The sequence below is a fragment of the Scyliorhinus canicula genome, chromosome 8 (genome assembly GCF_902713615.1).
Source record: "Scyliorhinus canicula chromosome 8, sScyCan1.1, whole genome shotgun sequence".
Taxonomy (NCBI): domain Eukaryota; kingdom Metazoa; phylum Chordata; class Chondrichthyes; order Carcharhiniformes; family Scyliorhinidae; genus Scyliorhinus; species Scyliorhinus canicula.
Window position 1 is genome coordinate 6261789 of NC_052153.1, and position 14606 is coordinate 6276394.

The window sequence follows — 14606 nt, forward strand, 5'->3', positions numbered from 1 at the left end:
GGGGGGGGGGGGGGGGGGGGGGGGGTCAGGAATAGTTTGCTACATCGAGTCATCTTTCGATTAGCAATCCAATGGAACGATCACACACAAACGATTACCAAAGCGGCAAAATACTGCAGATGTTGGAAACAGGAAATAAAAACAGAGAATGCTGGAAATACTCAGCAGGTCTGGCAGCATCAACTAATTTTCTGTTGTTGAATGTAGCTTGTGTGTGATTGTTGAAATTATATAACGATATTGGGCCTGTACTAGAACAAAGCGTTTAACATATACAAGGGGCGGGATTCTACAGTCGCCCAGCCGCCTGTTTTTCCGTGGCGTGCCGTCCGCTTGTGGCGGGATTGACTCGTCCTGCCACTTGTCAATGGGATTTCCCATTGGAGACACCCCACCCCGCTGGAAAACCCGTGAGCGGGGTGCGCTGCAGGCGGAACAGAGAATTCCAACGGCCAGAGAATTCCGGCCAAGATGTTACACTTAAATCCCGACATTTACGATTGGCACTGCGAAAGATAGAAACTCTTGATTCTGTCATTTCACCTGCACTTTGCAGTGCCATGTGATTTATTCCTGCTAGTCTAGTTCCGAGACACGAGGCAAGGGGTAGGCCATTCACATCGAATCAGCCCAGACTGGAGCCACAAATCTGCTTTCTAATCTCAGTAATCTTCATTTGTTTTGACCCAAAATAAGTTTTTTTATAAAAAAAATATAACTTAAACAAGGCAAGTTTACGAGTTGGGTTGACTTTAAAGTAAGCTTCACCAATCTAGCCCACACACTTATTTATACTCAACCATCTTGTTCTTGACCGAAGCATCTATCTGGATGCATGTTGTGCAAAAAGACAATCATTTGAACGTCTTACACAGCAATTCAGTTTTGCTCGGTTATTGGAACGTATCGCAATGGTATACTTGCTGCAGAATAGAGGGGGCACAGCCAGAATCAGTTCCTTAAGCAGTCACAACACCTGAGAATTTAGATTTGCTCGTGTTTAAAATAAACATTTTTTAAAAATGACCATTTAACAGTCTTACGGAAGTTATGATCGAGGATTTAAAGAGAGTTCTGTAGTGTCTTCTAGATAAGATATAAGCTACCACTATATTCCTATGCTCAGAATTGTGCAAAATAATACCTTGATTATTGGAAGAACCTCTCTCCTTTGCAAGGATCTGAAATTCAAGTTTTCTTTTTAAAAAAAAAAGGTCCCTTTGGGGAGTGAGAGTTCTGTCTTTTTGCCCACAAGGCAAAACACCGAAATTCAACAAGCTAACTTTTCAGAGACCAACGCGCTCATTCAGGATTAGCGATGGAAATGTTAGTGTTCAAATTATGTAAACCTAAGGCAAAGAGAGAGAGAGAGAGAGGAAGAAATATTTATTTCTATATAAACACAGGGAATGATGATGCTCTGGAAGGCACAGCCAGAAAGGGCAGTGGAAGCAGATGCAATAGTAAACTTCAAAATAATGGAACTGGATAAATACTTGAAAGGGCCAAATTGCCAGGGCTTTTAGAGGAAGGGAGTGGGAAGGTGTTGGGGGGGGGGGGGGGGGGGGGGTGAGAAAGAGGTATAGTGGGACTAACTGGATTGCTTGTCATATGAGGAGCGGTTGAGGACTCTGGGTCTGTACTCGTTGGAGTTTAGAAGGATGAGGGAGGATCTCATTGAAACTTACAGGATACTGCGAGGCCTGGATAGAGTGAACGTGGAGAGGATGTTTCCACTTGTAGAAAAAAACTAGAACCGGAGGGCACAGCTTCAGACTGAAGGGACAATCCTTTAAAACAGAGATGAGGAGGAATTTCTTCAGCCAGAGGGTGGTGAATCTGCGGAACTCTTTGCCGCAGAAGGCAGTGGAGGCCAAATCACTGAGTGTCTTTAAGACAGAGATAGATGGGCTCTTGATTAGTAAGGAGATCAGGGGTTATGGGGAAATGGTAGGAGAATGGGGATGGGAAAAATATCAACCACGATTGAATGGTGGAGCAGCAGACTCAATGGGCCGAGTGGCCTAATTCTGCCCCTATGTCCTCATAGAATTTACAGTGCAGAAGGAGGCCATTCGGCCCATCGAGTCTGCACCGGCTCTTGGAAAGAGCACCCTACCCAAGGTCAACACCTCCACCCTATCCCCATAACCCAGGAACCCCACCCTAACACTAAGGGCCTATGTCCTATGGTCTTTCAGAAGACTAGACATAGTTCCAAGAGGCCTCCTTTCTCTGTTGTATCTTTTTGTGATTCTACTGCATGTCGATTTTATGGGGTTAGGGAGGGAAGAGAGTAACGCTTGAATCTTGTTTTGAGCTGGCTAAGAAAGACAAGCGATCATGACTCCAATGCGTATCTTAGTTCTTGTTTCTCCACTCCACCGGCCGCAATTTGTGACACTCAGAAGTTTAAAAAAAAAATTATTTATTGGGATGTGGGCATTCATTGACCGTCCCTTGAATGGAGTAGGTTGCAAGGGCAACTAAGGGTCAGCCACATCGCTGTGGGTCTGAAGTTACATATGGGCCAAATCAGGGAAGGATAGATTTCCTGATGGTGACGGTAATAAGATCATAGCCTTTCATGCAAAAGCAGCTTTTTATTCAAGGATAGCTTTTCTTGTAACCTGTTCCACCTTTGGGTCAAGTGTGGTTTTGGACAAGGTCAGTTACGTCAGCCTTATGGCCAGTAGCAAAAATGTCCCCTGTTGTAAAGAAGAGTGCAACTGGCCACATGTGCCACAGGATACATCAGCCCATCACTGTTCTGGAAAAGAAGCACTTGTTGCTCATTGTGTTGCTGTAAAAGATTACCTAAAAATGGATCTTTAAATACCTCACAATATAACTCTTAACAGGGAGATGCCAATTTTTAAAAAAAGTCACGTCTGGGTTGGATTGAAAAGGAGAAGAAACTGCAAACACAAAAGATATTCCACGCCATTAGGGAGATAATCAATAACTTGGCAGGTAGTTTGTACGTACTTATATTCTTTACCATGCGACCATCATTTTGCATTAATGCTACATAAGAATTAGGAACAGATCTCGAGTTTGCTCTGCCATTAATTAGATCTGACCCTCGCTTTCCTGTCTGTTCCCCACATATTCCCCTATAGTTTCAAAGATCTGACTGCTTCAGCCTTGAACATATCCAAGAACCCAGCCTCCAAGCACTCCAGAGTGGACAATTCCAAAGATATGCCTTGCTTTTCTGTCTCCCCCCCCCTTTCCAAAGTGGCTAAATACCCTGCTGCCAAGTATTTTGCCCACTCGCCTAACCCATCTACATCCCTTTGTAGACTCTTTACCTCTTCTTGACAACCCTGTCTTGGGAGTAATCGGCAAATTTAGCCACCACACCATTCAGGGTGGGATTCTCCAGCCGCACCCACCCGCCGACCGGATATTCCCGCCCGAGGTCAATGGACCGTTACGTGGTCCGCAACCCGCCCGTGGCGATCCTGAGGCGGGCGGAGCAGAAGAATCCAGCCCTCGGTCCCTTCCTCCAAGTCACTGATACTGATTGCAGTTGCCACACCAACACTGTGGGGACCCCCCCCCCCAAAACTAGTTATGGTTCGCCAACCCAAAAAATGGCTCATGTATTCCCTGTTTTCGGTTAGTTAACCAATCTCTCTACCCGTGCCAATACAGCCCCACCAATTTTCCAGTTGAATTATTTACAAGGCAAATTATGGGACAAATTCAACAAACTGGGTTTGCCGTTGCCTCTAGCACGGCTCCTCATTTAACTGTCCGATTAACTCAACATAAACCATTCTCTATTCTGAATGTAAACTGCACGGTGATAAGTTAAACTAACTAGTTGGGAGTGAACTAAAAAAACCTCAAAAGCATCAAGTCCGATTTTCTGCTGGGTAGTTAGGGGAAAAACAAATGCAGAACATTTGCATGGTTTCAATTATATTTACAAAGAAAAAAAATTGCTGATCGTTTATGCACACAAGAGATAAAATGGCTAACGCACAAGGTTAGGTGGATATTTTCATATGTAAAATGAGAAGTCCCTCTCTAACACTGAAGTTTGCAAATAAGCTGTTTGTCGCATCTTAGTTTGCAGATTTTCCTCTTCAATTCGGTTTGTCCAAGAAGCTTCCACAAATTGTAGCTTTAAAAAAAAAGGATCAGTTCCAGTTAATATCCCCTTTAAATTGAACTCAAGGTATGAATTTTCTCTTATAAAAAAAATGGTGTCATGCAACATAGCTGCTCAAAACAGAATCTTGTGTCAATGAAATGGATTTAAGACCAACTTAAATACACTCGAACTAAACTCAACTACTGACCGATGACCATGTCTAACCATTTTCTGTAAGCAGTAGCAAATCTGGCTTGCTCTAAATTAGTACAACCGGCTAGGATTGTGTCAATGAATCGGTGTTCTTCTAGCAAGCTGTGCAAGTCTAGCGAAGGCCCACGTTTGAGACGCTTGATCTCCTGCGTGTAGCCTTGCTTGGCCCTGTCGCCCACGGCATCACCGTCGATGCCCCGTGCGGAGTAACTGCCCGCGGTGGCCATCTGAACATTGTCCTTCGTCCCCTCGCTCCTGTTGCTGGTGTCCGACAGTACCTGGAGACGATCCCTGTTCCAGCAGTGCCAGAGGTAAAAGACAGACCTCCTGCAAGAGAAAAGGCAAAGCGGCTGATTCCCACATCCGATCGGGGAGTTCGGTAATTACTTATCAAATCATTAGCTCCCCGCGGCAAAATATAAATTGATCACTTATGACAACTGCTGTCATTTAGATAACACCTCCAATGTAGTAAAACACCTCAAGGCACTTTGCAAGATGCTATGTCTTGTGGCTTCCAGAAGTTCTATATAACCACACTTTTAAACCCAAACATAGGAGCTTCATCGTGTGCATTTTCAGATCAAACCACGTGCTGCAAACTGGTACATGGTGGGTTTGATACTCGGCCCGTACTGCGGGAGTGATGTGGCACCCTAGAAGTATACCGAAGCATGAACATATAGCTCCTAAATAACATTAGAATAATATGACATATTTGGCACCGAGCCGCACGAGATATTCAGACAATGACCAGATGTGAAGTGAGAGATGGAGAAGGTTAGGGAATAATTCCAGAGTATAGGCTGCTGAAGGCAAGCCCACAAAAGACGGAGCGATGGAAATCATGGCCACACCCCCTGGGCACAATTTGAAACTGGAAGGCCTTTGTTGGATAACTGGAAAATGGATTCAAGTTACCACATGAAATACAAACAAACAATGCTCAAGTCTAAAGGCGGAACCAAAGTCATTATGGTTGGACTCTTGTGGATGTCATGGGGGCCGAAGGCCTTTCTGGAAAGGTCCACAGCCTCACTTGCCAGTCAGACACTCAACATGCCCCAGGGTGAAAATCCCACCAGTCAGAGGCCGGCAGCTCACCTGATCGCCAATGACTGCCCCCCCTCCTCCCCCCTCCACCTTTCCCCCCGGGAGGACGGCGGTGGCTGCTGCCGGTACGGAACCCACCCAAGATCTAGGATTGTCGCAGGATCCTAGGAGAGGGGGAAGGAGCAGGAGGCAGCTCCTCCCTCCCTCCCCCCTCCTTCCACCCACCCACCAACCCTGGAGCCCGCAAGCAACGCCACACGGGTTTGCCAGTCATGTTCCTTTTCGCGAATTCCCTACTCACCACTGGATTAATACTGTGATGGCGGGATGGATGAGAATCTTGAGTGGCCAATTAATGCTCAACGACGAGAGTCTCAATAGGCAGCATTCCCACCACAGACCTAATCAGGGCAGAGGAAAGGCAGGGTCGCCAGCACCAACGTCACCAACCACCCCCAATTTATATTAAAATTTCAAACTCTTGTTTTTTTTTTAAAACAACTTACTTCAGGTGTTCGACTAAAATATAAAGACAACAAAACTAATATTTAACTTCATCATTGTCTCATACCTCATAAATCACCCTTCTGTAATTTACGCTGTCTGGCCTTCCAACCGATCACACACCTTCTCTTTTGTTCTTTGCCCCTCTCCCCGCCTCCCTGCCCGATTAACTCCTGCTACATCTCCAAACCGACCCATAATGATGGGAGGTCATCAGCGCAAAACGGTAACTGGGTTCTCTCTCCACACATTTCAGATTTCCATCATCGCCAGGTATATGGATCCTTTCACGGAACACACATGTGGTAAACAAATTATCACCATTGGTATCGTACCAAAAATCCACGTAACCCAGGAGAGGTCTGCTCCATCGGTTCAAATTCCCACTTGCGTTCAAATAAAGCACGTCGTAAACTTTTTACCAAGTCACACCGTCAGTGGTGGTCCTATGGGGCTGTTTAGCTCACAGGGCTAATCGCTGGCTTTGAAAGCAGACCAAGGCAAGCCAGCAGCACGGTTCGATTCCCGTAACAGCCTCCCCGAACAGGCGCCGGAATGTGGCGACTAGGGGCTTTTCACAGTAACTTCATTGAAGCCTACTCGTGACAATAAGCGATTTTCATTTCATTTCATTTCATATGTAACTCCTCAGAAAACTCATCTGGTCCATAACACTGGTCAACACTTGTGATGGGAGCCAGGTTTTGGCAGGTGCTTCTTTTCCTCCAGAGACTGGCTGGCCTCCGGAAGGTGTTACCAGCTGATGCAGCGCGTGCGGGCTCTCGGTCGTGAAGAGAGAGGTGGACCCGTTCCTGTCAGAGGCACAGGTAATGTTCCCAGACAAGGTCAGTGTCTTTGTGAACGGGGCACTTGATCCGAGATTCCCTCGCACCCGGTTTCAATCACCTGAGCCGGGGTCGGGGAGGAATGTGGGTATTTACCCACCTTTGGGGCCTTCGAGAGATCAGGTGGCTACGGGAGAGTGGAAAGTAGTGGGGTACGGTGAGCTTGAAGGACCAGTTACAGCTGGTCTTTTCCTACCATGATCATTTTGTATGTTTGTTCTAAGAACAATTATGTCCTCTTTCGCATTTATGCAATTCCAATGGTTGTGCTCTTCCGTGCGCCTCAGGCGTTCGGGGAGAGGGGCTGGGACTCCGGTGTGGGCCGATTCCCCGCTGGGTCACTGTCTGTGCGGAGTCTGCACGTTCTCCCCGTGTCTGCGTGGGTTTCCTCCGGGTGCTCTGGTTTCCTCCCACAGTCCAAAGATGTGCAGGTTAGGTGGATTGGCCATGCTAAATTGACCTTAGTATCCAAAAAGGTTAGGAGGGGTTATTGGGTTATGGGGATTGGGTGGAAGTGAGGGCTTAAGTGGGTCGGTGCAAACTCGATGGGCCGAATGGCCTCCTTCTGCACTGTATGTTCTATGTAAGGCAGGGCTACCACTCTCTCTACAAAACAAACCTCCCATCACACAATGGCCCCAGCCCTTTCTTGGCAATTGTACAGGACTACAGACATCAGTCCCGGGGACGTGGCATGTAGAAGATTGCATGAAGTGTTTTTTCCTTATTCATTCACAGGATGTAAACATCGCTGGCTAGGCCAGCATTTGTTGCCCATCCCTAATTGCCCTGGAGAAGATGGTGGTGACCACCTTCTTGAACCGCTGCAGTCCATGTGGCGTAGGTACACCCTTGGTGCTGTTAGGGGAGGGAGTTCCAGGATTTTGACCCAGTGACAGTGAAAGAACGGCCAATACATTTCCAAGTCAGGGTGGTGTGTGGCTCAGAGGGGAGCTTGCAGGTGGTGGGGTTCCCATGTGTCTGCTGCCCTTGTCCTTCTATGTGGTCGAGGAATAGTGTTTGGAAGGTGCTGTGCACAAGATATCCCTTACAAACGTACACCTTTACTTTCGACACATACTCAAAGGAGTGCAAAATATTAAGATCCCCTCTTCATTCAAAGAAGCTGAAATTCAGCTTTAAGCTCTTTGGTCAGGGAGCTCAATGTATTTCCATTCTTGTTGAAATAACAAAGTGCATTACTGGATCCATCCTTATAAACGTCACAGAGATCAATGAGGATTAATGGGTCAAATTTTAGTATGTATTATTATGTAAATTTAAGGCAATTGGCAAAAGAACCAGAGAAAATACATGATAGGAACGACATTTCAACAGCACAGGGGAGTGTGACTTACTACGAGCTAGCAGAGGCATGATGGGCCAGATGGCCTCCTCCTGCTGTCTGTGAGACTGAGTGTCTATTGAAGCACGTTCGATCGTTTAGTATGTTTTTCAGAATTAAATAAGAAACACAGGGTTAAATGTAACTGAGTGAGAGTTTGTCACTGGCACCATCTAGCGGCAAAGCTCAACAGCTACAATTCTGGTCAGACCTGAATTACTGACCTAAATCAAACAGCGTTAAAAAAAAGGCTTTTGTTTCTATGGCGCCTTTCAGGGCAGGACATCCCAAAGTGCTTGAAAGCTAATGGAAGCCAAATACTTTCAAGGTGCTCACAAGGGAAACACAGCAGTTAATTTGTACACCGCAAGTTAGTTCTCACAAACAGCAACGTGACAACGAGCACATGAAGGAACTTGGGAGAACTGCCCTGCTCTTCTTCAAAATCATGGCCAAGTGACCGACTATGTCCACCTGACAGGGCAGACAGAGGGAGTGATTTAACGGAAACATTTCCAAGTGTCATTCTGGGCGCGATCGGCGAGTGTTTCTCGATGGTCCTGGTTGGCGAGATCACGACCCGTATTGAACGGCACTTAGTGCCGGAAATGAGCCCCCTCGGGATTCTCGCCATTACTGGCCGTCTCACCGTCTGATTCGCCAGTCTTGCCGATAACAAGGGGGAGCGTCTTTTAAGTGCTCCCTCACTACTCACTCCCAGTCAGCACACCAGTATGGCAGAGCTGCTCCTCGCTTGGGGGATGCCAATCTGGCTAGACAACTCGACACTGTTGATGAGAGACGGGGCATCCTGGTCTCCCGAGGGGGTCGGACACCCAGCAGCATAGTCACCCATACCACCTGGGAGGCAGTGGTAGCGGCTGTCAGTGCGGTCAGCATGACCAGGAGGACCACCGTCCAATGTCGGAAGATGATCAACAACCGCCACTGATGCTGCAAGGGTAGGTTACCGCCCCTCTCCTGGCACCCGCTCCGCCTGCAACCCCTCAAATGTCCAACCACCCTCACACAAATCACTGTCTGACACCTCGCACCCTTCCCTACATCCGATCTTCATGCTTGTTCCTCAGCACTCTTGGCACCCACCAGCACAACCCCTTCATGTTCAGTTGCGGTGCTCACATATGCCGCCTGCTATAGACTCCCTGATGCAGCTCACAATGCCCTCTGTCCACACAGGAGAAGATAGCCTATAATAAGCGGGAAAGGGCTAAGACGAGGAGAGGAATATCAGAGATCCAAGTCTTCACCCTGTATGAGGAATGGATTCTGGAGATCACGGGGCTGATCGAGGAGAGAGTAGTCACCGACAGCGAGGTTGGCTTCTGTCACAGAGGTAAGGATCCACTGCCCCTTCACACAGATGACCTGTCTCCAGTGAGTTGTTCATGTCAGACAGAATGACCCTCCCCTCTCACTGACCACATGTCCATACTTCCCAGGATATCCACCTGATGAGGTAGGATCATCCAGAGTTGTTCTCCCCCCCCCCCCACTTAAGAGACCACCTCGGAGGAGAGCACCGAGGAGACCACCATTGATGTCTCACAGCCGTCACCCCCACCCTCCCCCAGCACAGAGACACACACCTCGGTGGGCGACATTAGTTGACAGGCTTCTGGGGCACAATCTGGTGAGCACCACACATTAGTGAACCAGATTGACAATGGTTTCATGGTCATCAAATGAATCACAAAGCTAGCATGCAGCTAATGGGGAAGGCAAATGCAAAGTTGACCTTTAATGAAATGGGATAGAATACAAGATGCCGGGAAGTTTTGCTTCAAACGTACAGGGTGAGTCCACAACTGGAGTACGGCTCTCCTTCTTTGAGCAATTTGCATGCATTGGATGCAGTTCACAGAAGGTTCACTGGGTTGAAAGGTTAAGCAGGTTGGGCCAAGATTCATTGCAGTTTAGAGGAATCTTATGGAAACACAAACAATCCTGAGCGGACGTAACAGGGCGGATGCTGAAAGGATGCTCCACCTCACTGGGGAATCGAGTACAAGTTGGTGTAGGTTCAAAATAAGGGTACTCCCATTTAAGAGGGATGCGAGGAGGAATTTCTTTTTTGCGAGGGTCTTTAGTCTGTGAAGGCAGTGGAAGCTGGTCCGTTGAATATATTTAAGAATGAGTTGGACAGGTTTTTGATGTACAAGGGAGTCGAGAGTTATGGGGGGGGGGGGGGGGGGGCAGGTGGGAAAGCAGAGTTGAGACCACAATCTGATCAGCTGTGATCTGATTGATCAGAGGAGCAGGCTCGAGGGGCCGAATGGCCAACTCCTGCTCCCAATTCTTATGTCTGGTTTCGAGGAAGAGCAGAGATATTCTCCCCGTTGCCATGGAGAATATTCACACTTCACCATAACTTGACAGATTATCTGGTCAGCATCTGTGGGACCTTGCTGTGTACAAATTGGTTGCCATGATGTGGAGATGCCAGCGTTGGACTGGGGTGAGCACAAGTACAGTAAGACTTCTTACTGTACAAATTGGTTGCTGGTGTTTCCTACATTGCAACAGTGACCACACTTCAAAAATATTCCATCGGCTGGAAAGCACTTCAGAGATTGCGAACGACGACTTCACTCCCCGAGCCCGGACTACTGCGGAAAGGATCCGACCGCCGCAAAACAACGTCTGTTTTTTTGTGCGCCCAGCTCTTTGTTTCCCCCTCTCTCTTCCACCTGATAAGATCATCGTAACCTCAGAGAACTAAAACCCGAGGAGAAATGGTTCATTGGAGGCATACCTGTGAGACCAGAGTGCCTCGTGGCCCGGGTATGACTCAATGAGGTCAGTGCAAAGCTCCATCTCCTCTTCAATCATGAGGGGCACATCGATAGCGTGCGAGTCCGCAGATGCGCCTTCCTGCTTCACGTGCATGGGTAGACTGGTGCAGTGGTCTTTACTTGAAGGCTTCCTTGAGAACCCCACCCCAGCGTTGGCAACAGCCGGACCCCTCGAGTTGCCCGCCACTGACTTCAGCAGGAACTGACGATAATGGAAGCCGCTGTGGTCAGAGACGTGGGTGGACACCCAGTACTTGGTGTTGGACAATTCATCGAGGAGGATCTGAGGAAAAAATAGAGCAAATATTAAAACACATAGGCTGGGGCTCGTTTTTGAGGGAGAGAGAGAGAGGGGGGGGGGGGGGGGGGGGGGAGACGGGACCTGATCTTTAAAGATTAGGAAATGCGTTTGTCAAGGTAGATATTTCCACCTGTAAGACACCAGAAATGGGCATGAAGACGAGATCCAAAAACAAAATACCGCGTGAGATATTGGAAACAAAAACAGAAAATGTTGGAAATATTCAACCAGCTTGACAGCATTTGTGGAGCGATAAACAGTGTTAACGTTTCAGTTTGTGACCATAGAATCCCGACAGTGCAGAAGGAGGCCGTTCAGCCCATCGAGTCTGCACTGACCCTCTGAAAGGGCACCCTACCCAGGCCCACACCCCTGCCCCATCCCCGTAACCCCACCTAACCTTTTGGCATGAAGGGACAATTTTACCCTGGCCAATCCACCTAACCTGCACCATCTGTAGGAGGAAACCGGAGCACCCGGAGGAAACCCACGCAGACACAGGGGGGAACATGCAGACTCCGCACATACAGTCACCCAAGCCGGGAATCGAACCCGGGTCCATGGCGCTGTGAAGCAGCAGTGCTAACCACTGTGCCGTCCATGGCGTGCTGCGGGAACTTTTGAGTTCTGATGAAAGGTCACAGATTTGAAACGTTAATTGTTTCTCTGCCGGCAGATGCTGCCTGACCTGCTGAGTGCTTCCGGAATTTTCTGTTTTTAAACTCAAGGCAAGAGAGTCACAAAGCTGGTTTGCGATGCAGAACAAGGCCAGCAGCACGGGTTCAATTCCCGTTCCAGCTTACCCGAACAGGCGCCGGAATTTGGCGACTAGGGGCTTTTCACAGTAACTTCATACTGGTGACAAGATTATTATTATTATTCTTCGTGGCTGGTTTAGCACAGTGGGCTAAACTTGGCTTGTAATGCAGAACATGACCAGCAGCACGGGTTCAATTCCCGTACCGGCCTCCCCAAACAGGTGCCGGAATGTGGCGACTAGGGGCTTTTCACAGTAACTTCATCGAAGCCTACTTGTGACAATAAGCGATTATTATTAATTCCAATCTGGGGATTCAGACGAAACGTCTTTACCCACAGCGAGGCAGCAGGGTAGCATGGTGGTTAGCATAAATGCTTCACAGCTCCAGGGTCCCAGGTTCGATTCCCGGCTGGGTCACTGTCTGTGTGGAGTCTGCACGTCCTCCTCCTGTGTGCGTGGGTTTCCTCCGGGTGCTCCGGTTTCCTCCCACAGTCCAAAGATGTGCGGGTTAGGTGGATTGGCCATGATAAATTGCCCGTAGTGTCCTAATAGTAAGGTTAAGGGGGGGAGTTGTTGGGTTACGGGTATAGGGTGGATACGTGGGTTTGAGTAGGGTGATCATGGCTCGGCACAACATTGAGGGCCGAAGGGCCTGTTCTGTGCTGTACTGTTCTATGTTCTATGAGGCGGGAATGTGGAGCTCACTCTCACAGGGTGAGTAGCAGTTAAAGCAAAAGCTGGACAGATTGGAGGGAGAAAGGAATAGGAGGATCTGCCGGCGGGGTGAGGGATAAGATGGGTAGGGAGGAGGGTCACTCGGAGAAGGAATACGAGCACACACCCAGCTGGGCTGAATGGCCCGTTTCCGCACTGCAGGTACCGCGTGGTTTGCGACAAGGATTAACGAACGTACCTTAAGATTGCACTTTGCCACGTGCTGCAAGATCCAGATGCGATGGGACCAGGCATTGTAATTGCTTGGATACCTCCCAGCAGCTGCGGAGCAGACAGCCATCTCATCCTGAATTATTCGATACATCTGTTCGGTCGATAGCATTCCCGAGTTAATGCCGTTCCTCGAATTCAGAAGGCAGATTTCCTGGACCACCTTCTGAAATACCCAGCGTCTTTAGGAAAGAAGATGACACACAACACACACACACTCATGTTAGGAAATCGAATAAGCACAGTGCTAACTTAACCTCAAACTATAGGGGCTGGTTTAGCACAGTGGGCTAAACAGCTGGCTTGTAATGCAGAACAAGGCAGCAGCGCGGGTTCAATTCCTACCGGCCTCCCCGAACAGGCATGGGCGACTAGGGGCTTTTCACAGTAACTTCACTGACGCCTACTTGTGACAATAAGCAACTAATTATTATTATTATTAACATTCATTCTTCCCACCCAAATGGAAGCGTATGCATGATAAAGTGTTCAATTTTAAAGTGGGTGTAAGGAGGTGGGGGGGACCGGGGAGTGCTTATTCTGTTTCTGTTGAAGGTGGAGGACAGGTCACCAAGGCAGTCAATAGAACACAGGGAAATTCTTTGCTTTATTCAATCAAAGATGTGGAGATGCTGGCGTTGGACTGGGGTGGGCACAGTAGGTTAAAGTCCAACAGGTTTGTTTCGAATCACTAGCTTTCGGAGCACTGCTCCTTCCTCAGGTGAATCACACTGACGAAGGAGCTAAACTCCGAAAGCTAACGATTCGAAACAAACCCGTGTCAAGGCAGAATGTACAAAAGCGAAGCAGCTAAACCTGTATAAGGATTCCCCCTCCCCTGCCCCGCCACACTTTCGGAAGGCTTTGGAGAAGGTGTGGGAGAGACTTGCCGGAATGCTTTGGGGGATTACAGTTATGTAGTCAGACTCGGATAAGCTTGCGTTCTTCTCCTCAAAGTAGAAGGGGTTAAGAGGAGGTTTGACAGATAGTGTTTAAAGTCATGAAGCATTTTGAAAGGAGCAAGTAAGGAAAACGGCATCCAATGGCTGAGATTCGATAACCGGAGGACACATAGAACATACAGTGGAGAAGGAGGCCATTCAGCCCATCGAGTCTGCACTGACCCACTTAAGCCCTCACTTCCACCCTCAACCCGTAACCCAATAACCCCTCCTAACCTTTTTGGTCACTAAGGGGCAATTTATCACGGCCAATCCACCTAACCTGCACCTTTTTGGACTGTGGGAGGAAACCCACGCAGACACGGGGAGAACGTGCAGACTCCGTATAGACAGTGACCCAGCCGGGGAATCGAACCTGGGACCCTGGAGCTGTGAAGCCACAGTGCTACCCACTGTGCTACTGTGCTGCCCTGCATTTAAGGGGATCGGCAGAAGGACTAGAGGCAACACAAGGAAAGAGGTATTTTTGGTAATTAATTCACTGAATAGTTAGAATGGTGGTTAGAAATTCAATCGGACCATCAAAAGGAGAATTCCAGAAATACGTGAAGGAGAAAAATTGCAGGTATTTGGGGAAAGAGCGATGATGTCGGACTAACTGGATTGCTCTTCAAAGTCCCAGCAGAGTCTCAATGGGCTGAATGGCCTTCCATGTAGTAAAATGCTGTAATTCTATATACTCCATTTCAGTGCCACAATTAGACAAATTTTAAAGACACATCTAAATATAATATTTAATAAATATGTATCAATACAA

The 14606-nt window shown here is 48.0% G+C and overlaps 1 protein-coding gene across 1 annotated transcript; it reads right to left on the minus strand.

The window, feature by feature from the left end:
• Positions 1–2045: 2045 nt before the first annotated feature.
• ptar1 (protein prenyltransferase alpha subunit repeat containing 1) lies at positions 2046–13172 on the minus strand. Its single transcript, XM_038804090.1, has 3 exons — positions 12856–13172; positions 10842–11164; positions 2046–4645 (listed from the first exon to the last, which is right to left on the minus strand). The coding sequence occupies exons 1-3, from the start codon at positions 12997–12999 to the stop codon at positions 4306–4308; spliced, it is 807 nt and encodes a 268-aa protein (XP_038660018.1). The 5' UTR covers positions 13000–13172; the 3' UTR covers positions 2046–4305.
• Positions 13173–14606: the final 1434 nt, after the last annotated feature.

Bases quoted from the DNA above. Each gene is read 5' to 3' on its own strand.
- ptar1 (XM_038804090.1), bottom strand. From the start codon at position 12,999: ATGCTATCGACCGAACAGATGTATCGAATAATTCAGGATGAGATGGCT. The intron at 11,165-12,855 runs GTACGTTCGTTA...TTTTTTCCTCAG, and splicing joins TGGCAAAGTGCAATCTTAAG to ATCCTCCTCGATGAATTGTC. The intron at 4,646-10,841 runs GTATGCCTCCAA...TTTCTCTTGCAG, and splicing joins GAGGCACTCTGGTCTCACAG to GAGGTCTGTCTTTTACCTCT.